Source organism: Magallana gigas, chromosome 5 (assembly GCF_963853765.1).
Source record: "Magallana gigas chromosome 5, xbMagGiga1.1, whole genome shotgun sequence".
In the NCBI taxonomy this organism is placed as follows: domain Eukaryota; kingdom Metazoa; phylum Mollusca; class Bivalvia; order Ostreida; family Ostreidae; genus Magallana; species Magallana gigas.
Genome location: NC_088857.1, coordinates 16,011,558 through 16,034,035, shown reverse-complemented (window position 1 = coordinate 16,034,035; position 22,478 = coordinate 16,011,558). Strand labels below are relative to the sequence as shown.

Below are 22,478 nucleotides of genomic sequence, written 5' to 3'. Positions count from 1 at the left end.
ACATAAACATGGCATTTAGAGTTGATGTAAATAAAGGCCCCCTTACTTTGACACATGATCGTAAGTACCACGATGTACTTTGATATTTTTGCGCTCATTTTATTTTTATTAAAATATATTTTTTAAATATGCGCAACAGGTACCCTTACGTTATAGATGTTAAAACTATAATTTTTATTGAATTTTCTCTTTTGGGATTTTACTTTAAATTTAAAAATTGCAATGAATTATTTGAATATATATATTTTATTTTTTTGGAAAAGATTTGTAAAAGGTTTAAATGGTCAATCAAAAAAAATTAAAATACAATGCATTATATTGTCACTAAAAGCGAAAGTATTTTAAACCAAAATTTACTTTGCTTCACAGGTAGTAGAATCCACAAAGTAGATTAGCCTCTATTGTGCTGACAGAATAATCAGAGATAAAATTATCTTCCTACCCACTCTTAATCCCATGAGCAAACGTTTATAAGACACATAAGTATTTACTGAAGAATTACGGTGACATAACACTCTAGACGGAGAGGGTTTTATTTATAGACCGCCACTACAAACTGATGGTCTTTTGGCATCCGCATGGTGATATGATTTAATATATCTTATGTTTTTAGAGACTGTATAAATATTAATAGCCATAACTTTACTATATCACGTAGAGTAACTATGGGTCCAAGCCCCTTTAACAAATACAATGAAAAAGTTCAAGCAATCTTTATTGTGGGAAAATGAAAAATAGTTGGCATTTTTATTCATACTGGGTGTACTTAAACTATATATGATTCTTTCAAAAATGATTGACACAATTTCCTCAGACCCATGTGTGCACAATTTAAATAATACAATGTAATGATGAAAACTTGGAGTACAAATAGTTTTGAATGAATAACCATTGAACAGCGATTTAAATCTTTTATTCAACAAAAGGGTTTCATGCTAAATCAAACATCAAATCAAATTTATTTAAAAAGTACATATCTATTCATTTTTATATCAAATTCAACAACTACAAATGTTGTTAATAGAAGGTTAAAATATCAGTTTTAATAAAATAGACATACAAAAATGGCTTGTTAAAAGGACATTTTTTCATGTCTCTGTATCATTGACATATGATAACTTAATGAAGATAGCTATCTCATATTTTAAACCATTTTTGATGATATTTTGATATAAATTTTGAATGACTGATATTTGCAGTTTTCACTGCAAATAATTTTCTGACACAAATAATATCCCACACATGAGAGAGAGAGAGAGAGAGAGAGAGAGAGAGAGAGAGAGAGAGAGAGTTATTGAACTTCATATCACTCTGTGCTTGCCTTTTGTAATAGAATGCTTAGGAAATTCATAACCTGAAGCCAGATAGGGCCTCTATTAATGAAAACCATTTAACATATTTTCTTTCTGTGCAGACATTCAGCAACATCATTATTTTCCTTTATTACACATTGATCATGAAAAAAATATTGATTGGAATGACCTATTTTTTTTCCTTCAATCAATATTTTATGTAAAATTAATTGATACCCCATATCAGATTCAGGGGCTCATGTCAAAATGTGTGTTAATAAATACACCATTCCAAAAGGCCAATCAAATCAATACCCAGCAATGATCGGGGCTTTGTCTGTAGATGCTTAAACAAAATCAGATATCCACATTATTGTTTCAGTGGTATTTAAAAGACCTTAAGCAACACACTGGCAGTCTTATCTTTAAACTTTCAATGCCAATATCCTACCAGAAAGACATTTACGATTTCTTTGGAATTTCATTAAACAATAAGTTAAAGCAATCCTTTTGTCTGACTGATTTCACATTTTAAAATCTGTTTAAACTTTATCAAACCATAGTCTCTTTTGGTCGGAGAAAAATCTACTTTTTTGTCTTTGATTTTGCAAAAAGAATTCTGTTGTTACTAAGCAGTTTAATGAATTTCAAAACCTTTATCTTCTGTTCACTTGCAATATACAATCCAGGTGTAAAATTGATGTTGGGATAATAAAAAAGAAACTCCCCTTTTTTGTTTAAACAGATTATTTTTAAAACATTAAATTTGACTGTCCAATGATGTGTGTAGATGGGCTCCATTATTTAAAAGGCTAGTTAGCAGCATTTATTCAGAAGTCAATATTTGAGAAAGGAATAAAGTCATTTTTCTCTTCGGAATGAAAGACAGAGGGCGAGCTAGTACAAACAATTTACAGACTTTCCTCGTTTAAATAACATTGACCAATTCCCTTCATTTACCTGGCATTTAATCAAACAATGTATTCTATTTTCTTGTTGGCAAGCGAACTGTTTTGAAGCAACGCTAGCTTGTGTGCAGCGAAGGAGATTCGATACTTTTTAAACGTGGAATTAACTTTCTTTCTACTTTAGTGCGTTCAATCGGAATATATTTGGATTTAATTTTCTAGGTGCTTATTTATTCATAGCTGGGTTAATCACCAAACTAAAGTGAAGGAATACACACAGCTTGGAAATAAAAATGGCATTTGTTTTAGCTCCCTCTGACTGTAAGTAAAAAAAAAAGATAATTTAAGAAAATTGATAAGAAATTGTTTAAATGTTTTTTCAACATTTAAATGATAGTTAAAGTGGTTGCTAAGGTTGAAAAGAACAACCTTTAATTGGCTCTGTTATCCCGAGGGACTATAGTAAATATGATGCAGAGATATTCATGAATAAAGACTTAAGCATGTTTCTTTAGTTCAAGGACTATATGTAATTGAGTAAAGAAACAAAATGATATTTTTTACATCATGTTGTTTATATAATAAGTCTCAAAAAGATAACCTCAATGGGTGTTGTACAGACCTTTCACTCTCTATGTTTTGAAAGGGGGTTCAATATGCAGAGGAAAAGTTTGTATTCTGTATTCAAGAATGTTTTTGTGATTTTTTATTGTCTAATTAAGAATCATTGAACATATATAACAAAGCTGAATTATGTAAATAATAAGAATTTAAACATTTTTTAAAATAAATTCAATGAGGACTGGAAAACATGCCATATTCAGTTATACAGAGTTATGCCCCTTTAGCACAGCAATGAAATAACCATTTCCTCCTAAAAGCCAGCAATACAGTGTTTAAATATACATTGTATCAATTGATTTTTAACAGTTTAAAAAAGGGTTTATGAATTCCAAATAGCTAATTGAGCATTGAAGAACAGTTTCTGTAACACGATAAGAGAAAACATATTTCTTGTATGCAGTAATTTGTTTTAATGATGTATGAAATATGAAATTGTTTTAAGTTCCGAGTGGGTGCAATTTTCCTTAGTAAAGGCTCCAACATTGAAATAAAAAATAACCTCCTGTTTAAAACCCAGAGCCATTGTGAAATATCACAGACCTTAATCAGATGTGCCAAGTTTGAGTATTTAGGTTGACTCAATTTTTTCTCCCTTTACTACAGTTTGAAACTTAATCTTTCTTATGTTTGTCGAATTTGGCAAGTAGACCATGTTTATCTATTAAGATTTTCTAGAATGTCCCAGTACCAGTAAATTAGGAATAATAAATGCATATATAGATTTGCCTATAACTTTTCAAAAAACATAACAAAAAAACTAAAGATGTAAAATACATGTAAACAATGAAATTTTACCGAAACTTTCCAGAAATCTATGCATGTATTTTCAGACTCTATATTGATATAGGGTATCTAAATCAAGGTGCAAATTAATGAAACTTTATTTGAACTGTATATTTTAAGAGTCTCTTTGATGTAAAAGATGTTTTTGAACACTTAGTTTAAGTTCGACATAAAGGTAAACAAGTACTCCACAAACATGTTTATTACATAATCCCCTGCACCCCGAAATATTTCCTCCTTGATCCCTACTCATGCTTTATCTTCTCAGTGTTTCAGATATACAAATATAATATTTAAATGTCTAACATCAAAAAAATCTGAATAATTCCAAATGCCTCCCAGCAAATTTTTCATTGGTAAACTTGAATCTAATGATTCCTGTTAAAAATTTTAATATGGGTATTTTTCTTTGATTTACATACTTGAATGTTCATAAACTACTGGTTGTTGAAGCTATTAGAGTCAGAGGACTTATTAAATAATTTAAATTTTTTGATATTAAATGTTTAAATCAATATTTTTATTCAATCGACAGTGAGGTCTGAGGCCATATAACTTGGATGTTATCCCTCGATTTAAACACTGGGGAAAATCCAGTATAATTTAAGGCACCATAGCAGCAAGTGCTCAACAATCAAATCAATATTCAGGTTTTTTCGTAGATAAAAATTCTGTAGGATTTTTTCAAATGCGCATTGATAAGCTAACAGCTGTGCATGAACTGAATTCAATTTTCAAATAAAAAAGAGTTCTCATTTATAACTAAATGCATAACTAAATGCAGTGAAATACTCAATGTAAGATATTGGTGGATTTTAATATATTTCAAGACTTATTCTCCTACTAAATCCCGTAAACCTCCTCTATTGAAGCTCTCTGAATGGGCCAGAGGGCCTAATGGAAGATTCTGAATTATTGCACCACAACTCTAAACAAATCACCTTCCACCCTCTATAGAACCCATGGCGTTAAATTGTCACCAGCGCTGAATATGTCTGTTTCAGTTCTCTGGTCTGCCTAAGTGACATCAAAAAGACAATATGGGGTCCATCGATTTCAGCATTATTTACCAATCCCATTTTGAAGCAGACTCTATTATCATTGGACTCAGACATTTTAAATCCTACATTTTCTGAACTACTTCCAAAATACAACTCTAGAGCAGTTAGTTATTTCATAAAATCACCCTGATTTAATAGACAGTCAGAGAAAAAAAATGTTAGAGTGCCTGTTATTATTTATTACATCCATATCTTCCACCAAAATGGAACTTGTTTATCAATTGTTGTAAAATAGAAAAAGTTCAGTTCAGATTTTGTTTTTCTGCAACAGAAGCTAATTGCAATACGGAAGGGAGGGGGTTGTTTATGAAAAGAATTTTGCATAAGGAAAGAGAGAGAAAGAGAGAGAGAGAGATGGACAGAGAGAGAGAGATGGACAGAGAGACAGACAAACAGACAGAGAGAGAGAGAGCACATTATACTTAAAGCTCTCAGTGACATCAAATGCTCGGTATATGGAAAATGAAAAGGAAAAATTCTCTTCAACAAAGAATTTTAAACAGGTACCTCGTTACCTTAACTGCAAACTTCACACATAACAAGCACTTTACAACCAATTAGAACTGTAGGGTAGAAGAATTGATTTTTACTCATCCTGCACGTGTTATGCTGTCAAAATCTTTAATAGGCCTTGCATTTTGATCCTCATGAAAAATTGATTTGTACGATGCATTGATATTTAATGCGAGACAGAGTAGTTTGAACAATGGCTCGATCTGCTTTTATATTGAGATATTTGAAGTCGACAAACATTTTGCAGAAACTTTTAGCTAACTGAACTACAAATCGAGTTAACCGGATGGTTGTTGTTTAAAGGGTTTTGAAGTTGTTCGATATTAGTTCTGTTATTAACAAGTGACTTGTACTAAATTTTCCTCTCTTAGAAAAAAAAATCTCATTTGTTTTTCAAAACAGTTAATTATGTGTTGCAGTAATTTCTGACATCTTAATTGATCATGCCTAATGTTACACTAATTACATTGCTTCGTCTGACCAATTCACTTTGACTTTATTATGACTACTTCTAGATTTGTGCGACTCTTTAACATGGTAGCTATGCAGTCAATGGGTGACATTTTCATTTCCTGCCGCTAAACTGTACAATTAAGACTCTTCAGAAATAATCTGTTCCTATAATATTGATCAGCAAACTTAGCATGAGTCAAATTAGAGGGGAACAATTAGAATGTTGAACCATTTCAGATTTCATATGAAACTAGTCCCCCCCCCCCCCCCCCACCCCTTCGTCAAAAGAGTGTTGTACTAAATAACATTAAAGTCATATTTATTGATATTGGACTCTCTGGTCCACATTTTTGGAAGTGTTTATGTGTAGATAATTTCAACAATAGAAAGATTTAACTGGTAAAATGACAAGTGAAATTGAAAGCTTTAAAAAAATCTCAATTACCCTCTAATGTATTCAGACGGAACCCCTGCATTGCCATTATCAATTTATGACAGAGTAAATGTTTAAAGGGGGTAAGTTTTTAAAATATCATTAAAAAATCAACCATAAAAAATATCCAAAATGCTATTTGAAATTTGATATTAAAGAGCGTTTTCCCTGAAACTCTCATCAGCCGAAATATTTCAACATGCATGTTATTTTTCGTTAGTTGTAGTTAAGAGTTGTCCCCCTTTATGACACAGCTTTCCAGTACTTTACGTGGGATTAAGGGATTTTCAGGATATTGATTACATAATCTGGACCATTGACACGTCATTAGATGTTTACCTGGATCACCTAGAATTAACATTGTCGGAGTTTTATACCTCATTCATGCTTTATTACAAGTTTGACATGCATAGTTAAGTTATAGTATAGGGGTATCCGTAGTAACAGGATAAGCTCTCTTCATTTTCGTTAATAGGAAGGGGGGGGGGGGGGGTTCAAGGTTGTTGGGTTTTTTTATTGCCACTTTCCAATTTTTACTATTGATTATTCCTTTATTTTTCTCTTGTAGATTTTAATTCTCTGCTACGCTGCCTTATAACCCCCCCCCCCCCAAAAAAAAAAAACCCTCCCAACAACCAATGTCTTGTTTGAAACTTGAAACTTACGACACCCCCCTCCCCCAAATTTGTAGGCGTGTGACTCGCCCCTGTATAGAAATAACACTTATAACCCATCCCCCACCCCCCCACCCCAAAAATTTTTTACAATTCAAACACATTAATAAATCATTGATGAAACTCGTTACGTCTGCACACAAATCATAAGGAAAATTTAATAAGCAATAAGCAACGGCAAGATGACTTTAAATTCAGGTTTCTTAATGTATATTTAGCTTCATAAACGAGGCAATTTAAAAATAAGTTAAAAATGATAGGTTCTTGGATTGAGTTTTGTCCGCCCCAAGCAGTGATTGTATCATCAATAGAAGTGTGGAACTTTAAAAATCAATATTGGTATCCAGGTATTTTCAGCCCCCATGTCAAGAACAACCGATACTCTTTTCCCTTATTAATTCACCTTGATACAGTTTTTAAAAAAACATACAAATAATCCCAGGTATTTAATTGTTATTTTCCATGACTTAATTACGATATAAGTAATCAATTAACAGGCATTGATAGGGTCGTCACTGTAGTGGAGGTGATGATATTTAAAGTGTATAGGGTTTTTGTTGGACAGGTGTAAACTTGCCCCAGACCTCTACAGGTAAATAGTTGTATACAACACCTCGTCACCCCCGGAGTGTAAATAAGTAGGTAACTACAGTGATACTGATAGATGCCTGACCCTCGTTACTACACCCTGAGAACAGTACCAACTTCCGTGGTACTCTGTTGAACGAGGCCACACTTTTTCTAGTTGGATTGATTATTTTCCTGCTGTGCACTTTTTTGGGTTGGAGATTCATAGATGTGTGTTGTTGGTTTCATATCAAACGGGTGGATTTAGATAACCTACAAAACTGGTATGTAGTGCGATGTTCTCTTGTATTTTTTTCTCATTTTTTACTTATTATAATCATAGTTGATCTAAATCAATTTAAGGAATAAAGATTGATGAATTTTCTGTCATAGGGTAAGTGATACATCGTGGTACACATGTGTTAACTTAACGTCTTTAAAAAATACATAGATACCATGAAACCGGGCCGGGTTTTCATACATCTGTTTAGTGAACAGTCTTTACATCATTCATTTAGATTTATTTTACAAGATTTTGTTAAAAAATGAAGAATTCATTTTATTTTGAAAACTGTACATGGTCATATTATTAAATACTGAAATTCATGCAACCAATTCATAAGGTAAAAGGTAAATACGTCTGTCTTTGAAGTTTGATGTAAAATAACAACTTTTATTTTCGGCAAATTGGGATCAATAAACCGATAAAGTGAACGATTAATGTAACGTGGTCACCTACTAATAGATTCAATTGTTTACGTGTGTGATGTTTGTTGTTTGCACCACTACACGCTCTGACGTCACAGGTGCGTGAAGACTCACTAGTGCACCGCTTGGTGGAGCTGCGGCGGCTCGAGCGCCACCACATGGATGGAATCCTGGGTAATATGGTCGTAACCGCAGTGTACTTTGACTTTTATTTTGGCACAGTAGCAAGAGTCTGATAGTTTTTTATAGTGCATTTGTGATACTTTCTCTCTTTTGGTTGGCATGTTATGAAAGGTTCAGAATGGCTGCATGTTGTAATTAATGGGCAATTGCACGTCAAAATACTAGTCTACTTGTTCAATCTTATGTAGTATTAACCTTTGAAATTTTGTTCATAGAAGCACGTAGACTTTTTAAAATTTTCATGCTGAGGCAATCTCTGAGTCAACACTGGCTGGTTCCTTCAGTTTAAAAAATCTTTAGTTTAAAATTTTCCTCAATTAAAACAAAACAACGTCAACTTGTCTATACGTCTATCCAATGTTTAACCATTGATTCTGTTCTAGAATCAAATTCGATAAATATTTAATTTAACTGTCCCAGCCACATGACAACAGGTTTAAAACCTTAACTTCTTTTGGGGTAATATGACGGCTTGATGCTCTCACGTATACTTAACCCGTCTGTTTATTTACACAAACCCTAGATAGCCAGGATACATCGGTAGCTGACCGTCCATTCAAATCCAATCAGTATCTACCAATATCTGGAATATTGTTCTTTTTCTATTCTAGATCCACGTGGGGGGAGAAATAAATAGTTATAAGAGACCCACATGCGTTGTCCATGCGAGTTTAAGAGCGAAAAAAAATCACCCCTTGGATTTAAGATTGATCTGTAAATCGATTCTAGATTAAACAATTGACACCTTTGATAAGATTGTTACTCCTGGTATCTGCACACTGAAGTGCAACATTTTGCTGTGTTTTAAACACATTTATGGCTGAACAAGGACCCTTGACAATGCACAACAACCTCAGGATCTACGGAGCAGAGTGGGAAAGGGGCATTTGTGTAGTTTAATGATACTGTTTGTACAAACACATCAGCCAAGCCTATTCAAACTGTGTAAATTGTTTGAGAAAATTCCGATCGTTTTGCTAATAATATTTTCGTTAAGTGTCAAATTTGAAAGACACTGTCATTAGCCTCCATACTTTTTCGGAAGCTTTTTTTCCCCGAATTCGGTCAGTGTCCTTATTAGAAATTACAATTTTCAGAAATATTGGGGAAACTGTGTGCGGAACGTGTACCTCAGTGGTCTTCTTGTAATCCGACAGTAACCCTAAATTGCAGACAAGTAGTAGACGTTAGAGAACTTATAACCAGTCAGGACTTTAACGGGACTGATCAATATCAGAATTGAGTTAATATTCATATTATGAACACGTATCTTGTTTAAAAACTTGTCTGTATCTTATCGTCAAAAATCTACAATGCATACACATGGTGTTTCAGCTAACCAGTGCCTAAGTGTACAAGAACCCATGCAGGTCGTAAAATCGTGCTTTAAAAAGGCTGTGAGTCTTTTATATCATGGTCAAAAAAAGTTTACGTGTTTAAATTGGGGGGGGGGGGGGGGGATTTGGTGTCTCCGTCTCCCATCCCCACCCCCCCACCCCAAAAATAGACGGAGAGGGTACATTAAGGTACAAGCAGCCATATTCAATCTATTTACTGCATGTATGTTTTTTTTTTAATTGAGGCAGATCCAATGTTACTAGGACATTCAAAATATTCAAACACTTTTTCAATAACCATACCTGAGTACACACGTATGCAAAATCAAATGCATGATTAAAAATTCGCAGAATCCAAATGAATGCATATATTGAATTTGCATCTATTATTAATGAATAAATGATTTCCCTCAAACATTTCAATACCATAACTTGGCATAAGCGTATATGTTTACTTATTCTTAAATGTTCTGACATCAATTCCATGCTGGCTGTTTGACTATAATCCATATCTGACAAGTAATGCAAAAACTAAAGAAAGTTAAGATTGAAGGAACATCAATCAGAATAAATTATTTACGAGGAAATCCCATTTTCTTATCTTTTAAAACCATTTCATTTTGCTTCTGAAACCAATAAAACTTAATTGCTTTCAATAAAATGGCCAAGGGTCTTAGACAGTGTCGAGCTTTTGAATTATTTATTGAAGCTAAAGGTTTTAAAACTGATTGTTTATAAAGATAAGCGCCATACTGGGCAACATAACGTTATAGATGTTTGAGGCAATGCTTTTGCTTCATATGGAGAGAAATTAAAGCAAGTTTTGTTTTACAGAGCTTTCGCCTACAATATTAATATTTCATTTAATATGATTGTGCCAGGGGCTTTAAAAAGAACTGATATTTGGAACAGAAAGAAAAAAAAAGAAAAATTCCAGACGAAAATGTAAAGATATTGAATAAAAGGAAAAAATAGTAGAAATGAATAATTTGTAGCGTTCACCATTTGTCATTTTTTTTTCTCAGCAAGACCACGTGACTTGAAAACCTCCAACAACACCTCGACCGATAACCCCTTGTACCAGGACTTCCGGTTCAAAGGTTATCCATCTGAGGGATTTTTCAACCCCCACAACCCACAGTACAAGAGAAATTCAGCCGCTGAAATGAATGGAACGGATACGAGCAGATATTTCGGCAAAACACAACACTTTGATACAGGTAATGCCTCTTATACTTTTTAATTATGGTCACAAGCAAAATGTTATAGATGGGACTAAGGGTTTTGTTCGATCAATTGTTTTGTTGATTTTGAATCGTGCTTTTGAACGGTTGCTGATAGTTTTGATTCCTTTTAGATAATTATGGTGAGTAATTGACCAATAGAAAGAAAAAAAACCCAGCATGTCGTTGAATTAGAATAGTTAAAAATATTAACCCAAATTAGCAATGTAACGTATGTATAACAAGCTTATGCTTCCATACTACAGCCTATATGTACATGTAAGGTGCAAGAAAGTAAAGAAACAATGAGATACTAGCAATAACCAAAATACAAAAATACAATAGGTCTCCATTTGTACACCGTTTACCGCATGCAACACAGTAGGAGCTATGATGGAAGTGAATATCTTGCTTGTTTTTCCCAAAACTAACCTTTATAATCCAAACATAACGAGACCTGCGGAAAACTTAGAAAAACTAAGACAGCCAGATCCTTGTTTACGATCTATATTTGCAAAAGAACTGCTAGGGTACTATAAGTTGGACGAATTTACCTTTGAAGAAAAAATAGTACTAGAATACTGTATGGTCTAATGAAAATTTTGGGCGGGAAAAACGATTTCATTCCCAATTTAGCAACTAGTACTGTTTTGTTCCACATTCCCTTTCGATGGTGTTGCAATGTAGTTAAAAAATATTTCTGATTCGATTTAATTTTTGACATGAGTTTATTGAGTAGACCCAAACAATTAAATTAATTATTTTTATTATTAAGCTTTTGAGTAGGGTTCACGAACAAAGCTGTTTGTATATTTCATAACGTTTCACATAACCAGGTTTTGAGCGCGCCAAAACTGACCGGCCTTCTGCCAGACCGCGTGCAACGCCACCTATGAGGTCCAGTTCCGGAATGGACAATGGTAGTGCATTGTTACCATGGTCACTTAACCTACTGCGTCATAATTTCGTGTCACGATTCTTCTCTTTTTTTTTATAACCCAACGGTCACATACCGTACTTCTGATCAAAACGATTGATGAATTGGACGGAACAAGAAACCATGCATACATATTTGGTTGTAAATGTTCAAAAACTCTGCTCCTTTGAAAACTGTAGAATCAATAATTCAAAACCCGGCATTCAAAGAGGGCACTCGGGATTGTAAAACAGATTTACACGAGTGGCTTCTTCATAAGGTCTTTGTATATGCATTATAAATTGATTATAAAGAGAAGAATCAACTACTTTCACGTTCTTACCTAAAGCGGGAGCTGTATCTAACCTGCCTAGTTACCCACGATTGAATGGAAAGCCACATTAACCCTCTCTACTTGACGGCAGTTTTGATGTTGAAGAAGTGTTAACAGAGTTGAAGAATGCGCTAACTTGATACTTGATTTCTAGCATTTTTTGGATTGTGTTTATACCTCATCTTACTTATGTTGGAGTGAAACTAGGGAAAATTCAAGTGATCACACACTTCCTTTTTCAGCAAGAAAGGTTGAGCCGGTCGCACCGAAGCCGCAGGCGCCGGAAATTGTAACATACCACCCCGGTGATGGTAATAGAAGCTAGCTTCTTATAGACCTGTTACGAGTCTCCATAGCACAAAACGTTTTGTTACATGAGTTATGATTGGCTATTTCTTATTTAGTTACTTTTTTGGCAGCTATTTTGCATTTGCGTTTAATTCTTCGTGATTGTCATCTGTTAATTTAATGCCTATGATTTAAAATGTTTGGTTGAAAAAGTTTCTGTTGATTTTCAAAGAAATGTATAATTTATTCAAAATTTGATTTGAAAAGTGGCAAACGTTTTGCCTTTTTAATATCCAAAACAACTATCCCCTTTTAAACAAGCACCTCTCCAATTTTTTAAGCGACTGTGTGAGCTTCTTTGAGTTTCCTTATTTTCAGTACTAAATGCACTGTATTTATAATTTGTTATTTATGAATAAATAAACGTTAAAAATATTAATCTTGCAGGAATGCGCACTCGGCAAAGTAGTGTTCTAACATTAAGTTTTGTTGATTGAACCTTATTAAAATTACACTTGAATTAATATCTCCTCTCTGCAAAATTGAAAGGATGATCAAATAAATGATGCATTTTATGTATAAAAAACAGCAACAATTGTATCATTAAGAGAATGCCAATATTTCGTAAATGCGTTCAATTTAAAATTCAAAGTAAAAATTTATTTTTCTGGACAAAGATTTATATCTTCTTTTTTTTCAAAAGTGCATGTTTTTTTATGGATTTGTTCGGAATAACCTTACAGATTTTTATTCATATTTTGATAGCACGGCCAAAAATAGACGAGGGACACAAAAGTCTACAATACGGATCTAACGATCCGCGAATTGCCGAATCTCAACAAGTCCGACCCGGACCAATGAGGGGAATGGATTTTGATAGAGGGTAAATCAATACACAGTTTTTCTATTTTACGCGGAAGGTTCTATTTGCATTGTGACGTCATGATTCTGTAATGAAGTTAAAAACTCATTGTGACGTCATCATATCTTCATTCGCTTTTCTGTTGTTAGCGAAAACGATCGTGATAGATTGCGCAAAGAAATGGTTGAAACTGAACAGGATAGACAGAGGATCAGATATCAAGAACAACTGAGAATGAGGGATAGGGATGAGGAGAGGAAGAGGGTAAGTAATATTACGTCGCCGCTTAATTTATACAGGGAACTTAATAGTGTTACCGTAGTTGTCAGTCAAAAATGATATGCCTTGATATGCGAAATTTAATGTGTTATAAAACACTTGTTTACTGGTTTTAACAGCACGAGGATATGTTGGAGCAAAGAAGACAGGTTGTTATAAATATATGTAAACTCATCTTCTTTCTTTGAAATCTGCTGTTTTTGGTATATATATCGCCAATATCTTTTTATCTCTATTTCTTCTCTTGTATTGAGTAGTTTCTCATAGGTGTTGAGTGATTGTGTCTGAACTTTGCCATTTGTTATCTTTCAAGTCTTTGTAAAAAAAAAAAATCTGTTGTTTCAAGGTACGTGTGAATTTAATGGATGTTGAAGAATTTTGATTTTTAAGACCGCATTTTATCACAGGTCCACAACTGCACCGTTTTCTTGGTAGATCTCTTAGATTTCTGTTAATCAAATAGGCAATGTCACAGAACAAATGTATAAGGAAAAACAAACTCTCGAGTTTCCGGATGTCATCGGGAGTATTTATTTCGGATCATGTCTTCTAGAAGTGGTCTTGTAGGAAACCGAGCAACCAATAAATTGTCACTTATTGCATGGGGTTTGAAGTTCTAATTGACAATTAATTTAATATATGATTACACAACTCGGAAAGGTTCTGTCATGACAAAAGCTGCATGAACATTCTAACAAATCTCACAGGTATACGTAACGAATGGCAACGCTTTGATAGAGAGGAGACTGCTGTGTATAACCGGCATAACCAATAGAACATATCTCTTTAGGTTTCCTGTAAAAAATTACATCATGCACGCAGTGCTGTGTTAATCTGCTCATGCTATCATAAAGTTTTACCATTTATATTTCACTTATCGCATGCTTTTGTTAGTCTTAACATGCTCTTCATCATTATGAATTTTAGGACATGGAAATGTTAAAAAATTACAATCCATGGGGTCGTCCCGGGGGTGGAGCGCCGATGGTAAGTCAAGCGGAACTCTTATACGTCCATATTTGTACATAGAGGTGTAGCGTAGCTTCTCGTGTGTTGATTATACGGTTATCCTAACAGGCTCTGGAAAATATAGATTTCGTCTGAAAAAATTACCTAAATTTCAATTTCTACGTAAAGCGCTATTCATACTATCGTCCTTGATAAAAAAAAAAATTATGTATCAAAGAGTGACTACATGTATATCTTACATAATAGCACTTAAATCACTATTTTGGTGCGAATAGATGATGAATTTGATATAGACCGATTCTCAGAGAGAGAGAGAGAGAGAGAGAGAGAGAGAGAGAGAGAGAGAGAGAGAGAGAGAGAGAGAGAGAGAGAGAGAGAGAGATTACTTTCGCTGTATAGGTCAAACCAGAGCCTGTTAAGTCTATCTTTTCTAGTATGAAACGTAATCTTCAAAATATTTTTAAATATTTAAGTAGTGAATTCATATTTCTATAAATAGTTGAAAAACACACGTGCTGGCAAGCTTCAAGCCTTGATCACATTTTATATTAACCATCACGCACTATTAATATCTTCTCCCTATATCCTATATTAGTAAGTCCCGTCCAACCTAAGTCCCAAATATATAAATTCAACAGAATGATTGTTGCGTGTACATTCTCTATGACAACACTTTGCAGGCCGATACCAGAAAGCAGAAATTTACCGAATACCAACTTGACCCCTCGGAGAATACTGAGTACAAAGATAAATGGGTAAGCAACTGTAGCCTCAGCTATTACGTCCATTTCTTAAGTACATGGCAAGGTGAGGAGTCACAGAAGTAGGAAAAGGGGGAGGGTCATGGCCCACAGTTTGAAAAGAGGGAGGGGGTCAGGAAAAAATTATAATAACTTTGCACATAAAGAGTAATATTGCAATGCTACTGTTCGATATACGCTTAGATTTGTATTAATATTATTTGATTTGCTTAGTGCCTGAACACAATTAGAAATTACAATACTGAATATAAACGTAGTCTGCAATTATGATGTATATTTTGATTTTTCTGCAAGAGTAGAAATTAACTTAGCCTGTTAATATGATATTATCATGTATGTGTTCTCCACCAATAGTATTGCGTGTTGTGGGTATATGATAATGTTGTGTATCTTGGGTATTCCCATATCCAATGTAATAAAAAGTTTGTCTTACGCGTATTCTACTATATACTGAATACAGGAACCAGCATACCCCGAGTTAGAAAAGATTGATTTTAGGAAAGAAATAGCCCAGGTATCACTCTATAGATGTATTCAAACATTCGGTGACAGCATATTTATAACGAAATCACTAACAGCATGCTCATTCTAGACAGTCTAATAGTAGAATTCATGCAGTCCTATACAAAAGAAACCTAAAGCTAGCAGGAATCCGACCCTGCAGTGGTTGCTTTTAGAGACCTGTCAATCATCCTAAACTGATTCATTTTGTCAAAGCTCGGGGAGATAAAAAAGATAATTACAAAAGTTAATTGTACAGGACTGCATTGGAGTTCATTAAAGCTGTAGTCATTTTAATATTTTTTATGGGAGACGGTGCTCTGTCTTTTGTTATTTTTTTTTTCATTCAGATCATTTTAACAATCGTCTGCTCATTCTTTGCATGGAGCGTGGGGTCTTTTACCTTGATATAGATATTTAACATAGAAATCAAAATGCTAGAGCCCGAGTCTGAATAGAACTATCAACTTGATGGGTACCATTATCAATTCCGTTTATTAAAAGCCAAAAAGAAAAAGAAAAAGAAAAAAAAAGAAAAAACCAACCTTTAGCAAGGGCATGTCAAATTGATTGACACATGTATATTGCATAGTTCAAAATGTTTGGAAGAAACAAATCAAAAACAAAAACGAAGATATATATATATATATATATATATATATATATATATATATATATATATATATATATATATATATATATATATATATACAAAAGAATAAAAAAACTTACAAAAACAAAAAAAGTCTTAACCGCTGTCTTATAGTTCTCCATTGAATATTAGATGACTTATACTAAAGCTGTGTAATGGGCTTAGCTTTCTTTAACATTCATGGTTTATAGTTGCGCAATGTAACAGGAATTGTAAGGCGATTGTATGGTATAAGTCGGGGATGGTAACTAACCAATGAAGTTTATTTATGTGTTGTTTTGCAGCCAACAGAAAACGACAAAATGATTGACATGAGTCCATTCATGAAAGTAATGCTTAGTATTTATAACACGAGAGTTGTGGTTTTTGTTTGTGATTTACCGAGCTTTTCAAGAAAATAACTTGTAACATCTTTAAATCAACTTGAAAGATGAAAGTTTCCAGTTTAGTATGTTTGGTTTTACTTCTTCAGTTATATAGAGAACTAACTTTATTATGTCACCAGTCTTTACTAATGTTACGTTTAATAACCTTATGTATTTTGATTTGTAGTGATATTTCTATTCTAATACTGTGTGGTAAAAAGAGAACCTTCAAAATAACCATCTTAACATACAATGTAGAAAATGACTTACAATAGGCTTTGTAGCAATTATCTAGATCGGAATACTAATAAAATATTTTTAAATGTAATTCATAATTATAATTCATAATTCAAAATCACGAAGTATTTGTTTTATATTTGTAAAATGGTATGTTGTCATCAGCGAATGCTCGGCCACTTGATCTTATCACTCTTCTTGTTGTGACCTTTGACCTCTTTAGTTGTCGTCTGCTTTTTGTTTTCTTTCTTTCCGTTCTGTATATCATTTTCATTAAGGTTCTTTGCTCTTTTCTTGAGTTTGCAAACCAGACTTCGTTACTATTGCTCTTTCTCTGTCCTATTTCTGACTGTCTCTTTCTTTCTGTCGTTCTCATTCTTCTGTCTTCTTCCTTTCCTGCTTTCTTGCACAGAGAGACCAGTGTGATAATGATAACAATCACAATAAGTTCAAAGAGAACTGGAAACTGTTCGCTTATGACGACAATCCAAACCATCTCCGGGTTCATCCCGGCAGAGCCACGGTCATGCATGAACTCCTCCATAAATTTCAGGATAGAGTTGGCTATGACCCGTCAGGTCCAAGAGATCGCACCAGGTTCGAACAGATGAAGCGTGATCCTGGTGAGTACAATTTTCTTCACAATTCTATGACAATGCAATAAAGACTGTCACATGTATTTTTTCTGTTTAAAGGACGTGCAAATTGTCCATCGATATGAAATTTAAGCCATACATGTTGTAGCTTAAGTTAATTTGTTTCAAATCTAGCACCCAATGCCGACTCTCCAAAGAATAAATCTCCCTTCGAATCGAGAAACGGTCAAACCCAACAAGATGGGATGGTACCTAACCTTCCGATTGGCGTAAGCTTCACCAAACAAAGTCTCGTTATCATTAGTTTAAAATGAAGACGTAAATTCACCGCAACTCAGAACAATGTTAAAATTATATACTAAATTAAAAATAAACCTTATGCTTAACTCATCTGTTACTAGTATTTGTTAAGTTTGAATTTTCATTCCAAAAACATTTCTTCTCTCTCTATCAAACTTTTCTTTCCTTTTCTTTACTTCATTCTATCTTTCTTTCTCTTTCTCTCTCTATCACAGCCCAACGGATCTATTGTTGACCGTCTCGGCACCCCAGGGGGCGGTGCTCCCCTTAGAACCGTTTCCGGAAATCACGTGAAAACTCACTTGAACACTGCCAAAATTATCCATTTTCAGGACCGGAGCAGACCGGAAGTAGAAAATGTTATGCGATACGAAAAAAGTCCGCACGATCAGCAAGAATACGCCAACGATCTGAGTAATACTTGTCACCCCTTTCTGTTGTTTGACTTCGTGCGCTTATAAGAAAAAAAAAACTCACTGCATGAGCCACAAAAAAAAGAACAAAATGCAAACAATAACATTTAAATGCTTTGATATCGTCTGCTTTTAAAAAATCACTACATCCCCCTCCCGAAAAAAAATGAAACCTAAAAGATTTTAATGTTAAACAACAACAACAAAATGCAAACAATATCCTCTCAACGCTTTTGAAATTTAAATCTTTTGAATGGCGGTTTGATTCATCGTTGATAACTGCATGTCTGCATATTTTCCTTCTTTCAAAATGTCATATTCATGTACTTTTTTAACACTTTGCTTTTTATTTTTGCATGCTGACTGACGTGAATTTTCTACAGCTAAAGCAAATAATAAAACGATTTAAATTTATTAAAGATGCTGATTTGCAGCTACAGCAAAACTAAAAAAGAATCTTCTGTTACCGTGAAATGTAAAAGAGTTCCACAAAATCTCTTTGAATTCCCACCTTCATTAAATATATTAATATATAATGATTCCACAGTATTGGAACATTATTTTATCACATAAATTCAACTTTTAATGAATATACAATACGATCTATAGTGACAAAATATTGTTACTTATTTTTTTTCTACAACAATGAATTTCACGAACGGCAACCTTTAAACCGACGATAACAACAAATCAACAAACAAAAATGTTAACAAACGTTCATTATTTTTCAGAAATGCAACAAAAACAAGAGTCTCTCCGAAACCAAGAGGAAAAATTACACACTCTTAAACAGGAACTGGATCATGTAAGTCTTATACTACGGCGTTAGTCTAGAAAGCATTTCCTTTATTCATAAAGTTGACATAAAATTTTAATGGAATGTGCTCATTTTTACAGTTAAAAGCAGCGGCAACGGATAGAAGACCAGGTAACCATAGACACATCCTGTAACCGCTCCTGACTCTTGCTTTACACTTGCACTTTCTGTAATGCTTTTTGTTGTAGCAGCCAATTGACTATGTCCTCCTCACCCGCTAACTAGCACTGATTACAGCCTTACGTTCTTCATCCAGTATAACTCACTGTTTCCTTTCAGCCTTATTGACCGTTTTCATATCGACTTACTTACTATTTCTAACATGTCACCAGCTTGTTTCTTCAATCTGACGGAGACTGCATGCTGTCCCGTGTCTTCTACTTTCTACACTGTCTTTCTTTCTCTCTCTCTACTCTTTTAGTGTGGCACCTTTCCGTATGGTAAACCTGGAGGTGGTGCCCCTAATCTGTCAAAATCTGGCAAGTATCTTGTCCGACTTCACTCTGTTTATATCTTCGCGTTTAAATTCTTTTTCTTACTCCATTGATTTGAAGCATCCTATGTATTTTCTGCTTATTACATTCTTTACTAAAAGCTTATGCTACACTTATTTCTTGCATTTTCTTTAGTTTTTAGATATCTGTTGTTTCTTTGAATATACACTGCATTATTTTATCTGCACCCTCTTCTATATGCATGCTCTAATATTTTTTTTTATTTCCCCCTTTTTCACATGTTAAAGGAAATCACTTGCGTTTAAAAAGAAAACTTTACAATAGTATGGACGCAATCGAACTTATGAAAGTTCAAGCCAGAGGTATGGCTTTAATGGTTAAACAAATTAAAAACTGATTTTTGTGTAACTTGGATATTATCTATAATAACCATATCACTTAAGCAAATGTCTTAAACTTATAACAAATGTATTGAATGTGAATTGAATAAAATATCTCAATTTGAAAATTTAGTATATTTACATGGAATGTTATTAAAAACTTGTCCGCTTAATATTTTTTTCTTTTATAATATTTACAGATTCATTCCAAGAAAGACGACAGGTAAATACATTTATACCTTCTTATACAGATTCATAAACTGGTATTGGGGGTTAATATTAGCAATTAACCATTTGGGGACACATCTCTACTTTCTCTTTACCTTTCCTTCTTTCTAGATTCTAACTTTCTTACCAAATGTATCTTCTTTACTTTCGTCTCTCCTCTCTTTCTTTCCTAACACTCTCTGATTTAACAGCTTGATGAGTATGATCCTTGGGGAAAAGGAATAGGAAACCCTCTACGGAATTCTGATGGTTATCTTAAGAATATCAGAAGGTCTTTCAGGAGTAGGAAGGTAGCGTGTGAATTGGCGTTCAACCTTTAACATTTGTATCGATGTACATGTATGTTTCCAAAACAGTTTGGGGTTATGCTTAATCAAAACAAATATGTATTTCATGCAAGTAATCAACGAGTTGTTTGTAAGTCTAACAGCCCAAAAATATTTTCGAGATTTATTTTTGTTTTTTATACATTTTAACTGACTGATATTTGCATTTTTGAGCTCATTTCAAATCATATATGCCTGTGTATTGAGATATTCAACAACTTCATTGTCTGTGTTCGTATATGCAATTTTTTTAATTGTTAACCGGGTTTCATTTCGGTAAAAAAGTGAAAAAAAATGATTGTTAGCAATGAAGTGTTCTGCTCTTGTGATTTTTTTTAATCCGAAACTTTTCTTTATATTTTTGTAGAATGGTTATGGCGATTCGTATGAAAGAGGAGGTAATCCACGCACAGGTTATTATTGTTTTGCAATTAACACTAATACGACAATCATTCTCTGACAAATAAAACAAAAAGAAGAAGAAAATGTATCATGATATGTAATAATAAAGGCGAAAGAAAGTAAGGGGGAGATTCTATGCAATTTTACCGTAATATGAAAGAAAAGTACATATACTTGCATTACATGACAAAAAAATGTAAACTTTTAAAGAAAAATTAGCTGCACATTACAAAAATATTATATTTTTGCAAGTCGTGTTTGGCACGTAGTTCTTCAAAGATTTTATTTTAAATTTGGACAAATGAGGGCAATATATATTTGCGTATATAAAATATGATTAATTTAATCAGTTTACGATCTTCTAGAGCACAGAGGTAATTGATTTGGGGTAGCAGATTGTCGTATTAAGCTTAATATCATAATCTTTTTGTTTTTCGTTACAATTTTATTTTATAGCTTTTAATAAACATTGTACCGTAGTATATCACTGTTGTATTAATAATTTTTCTTTTATCTTTTGGCATTATATTCTGAATAAGCACACATTTATAAGACAACATAAGAACGCAAAATAATCACAGCAGTTAAATATATACTTTTAAAATTCCCAACAATTAATAATTCTAAAACGTGTTAGTGCTGTGTCGTGTTGATAAATTTTGTTTCAACAACGAACATTAATATTAATTTTATCCTAACCTAATAATAAAATTTAAGGAGGTAGAGATAATAATACTATACTAGTATTATTGGCATGGCCTCAATGCATGGTCCATAATGTTGTAATACTGCTTTCAATAGTTCATGTCTGGTACATGTACGATAATCGATAACCATTATTTTAACACAACTTATTCATTAATTTTTTTCTACAATTTTTTTAATCATGTATTTAATATAAGTCACTAATTTACAATAAGCTTAATAAGTAAAACAAATAACATTATGCTTACCATTTACTTGTACCTAATAGAAAGAAAATTATTCGAACAACAAGTGACAATTTCGATTATCAAAGAAGAATCAATGCCTGTAAATCATGTTCATTTCATTCAACCTTTATCTAACTTTGATAGCTCCAGACACATACAGGAGCGCAACAAACCCGTTCGAGGAGTATGATAATCTCGGCAGAACTGGAAAGCCTAGAAAGCCAAACATGGAAATGCATCCCATCTATCACCCATTCGGAAGATCCGGGGGAGGGGCACCAGTTAAAGACGATGCCGGCAAAGTTAATACAATCTTGCATGGCCATTCAGATGTAAGCATTTAAGTATCTACTAATAACCTTTTGGCAAAACTATCTTATATTACTGACTCTATATTTGAATTGAATTGGAAATTTACAAAAGTTAAATAATATTTATTTTAGAAACATTAAAACTTGTGGGGAATGTTTTTTTTGATTTGAGATGTGGGTTTAATTGTTTAAGGGAGATATTCATTGTCTGTTTGCTTTTACTAAATTGCTTGCGTGTATAAAGTCCTGTGTTTTAAGAAAGGATACACATCAATCTTAAATCACATGCTTTTTGCAGCGGCACTATTTAAGTAACAACGTAAGTATACTGCTAGACATCTCACATGGGCGTCACTTTCAGCGTTTTCGTCAGTTAGTGACATCCTCTCGTATAT

General features: G+C 33.4%; 1 protein-coding gene across 4 annotated transcripts in view; it reads left to right on the top strand.

The window, feature by feature from the left end:
* The first annotated feature begins 39 nt into the window (after positions 1–39).
* The window catches only part of LOC105318289 (zinc finger CCCH domain-containing protein 13), a 29,783-nt gene continuing 7,344 nt past the window's right edge, over positions 40–22,478 (top strand). Inside the window, exons 1-21 of one of the 4 annotated variants that reach the window (XM_066085440.1) lie at positions 40–60; positions 8,115–8,190; positions 10,562–10,756; positions 11,596–11,679; positions 13,063–13,180; positions 13,309–13,423; positions 13,558–13,587; positions 14,366–14,425; positions 15,088–15,162; positions 16,606–16,650; positions 17,477–17,546; positions 17,694–17,788; positions 18,035–18,233; positions 18,964–19,037; positions 19,471–19,528; positions 19,792–19,866; positions 20,085–20,107; positions 20,304–20,402; positions 20,806–20,851; positions 21,917–22,104; positions 22,382–22,402. In XM_066085440.1, the coding sequence (XP_065941512.1) occupies positions 55–60; positions 8,115–8,190; positions 10,562–10,756; positions 11,596–11,679; positions 13,063–13,180; positions 13,309–13,423; positions 13,558–13,587; positions 14,366–14,425; positions 15,088–15,162; positions 16,606–16,650; positions 17,477–17,546; positions 17,694–17,788; positions 18,035–18,233; positions 18,964–19,037; positions 19,471–19,528; positions 19,792–19,866; positions 20,085–20,107; positions 20,304–20,402; positions 20,806–20,851; positions 21,917–22,104; positions 22,382–22,402 (1,752 nt within the window). In that variant the 5' untranslated portion in view covers positions 40–54. Of the gene's footprint in view, positions 61–2,177; positions 2,522–8,114; positions 8,191–10,561; positions 10,757–11,595; positions 11,680–13,062; positions 13,181–13,308; positions 13,424–13,557; positions 13,588–14,365; positions 14,426–15,087; positions 15,163–15,628; positions 15,683–16,605; positions 16,651–17,476; positions 17,547–17,693; positions 17,789–18,034; positions 18,234–18,963; positions 19,038–19,129; positions 19,161–19,470; positions 19,529–19,791; positions 19,867–20,084; positions 20,108–20,303; positions 20,403–20,805; positions 20,852–21,916; positions 22,105–22,381; positions 22,403–22,478 lie in introns of those variants that run through there. The other 3 variants (XM_066085441.1, XM_066085442.1, XM_066085443.1) reach the window with 3 other exon arrangements.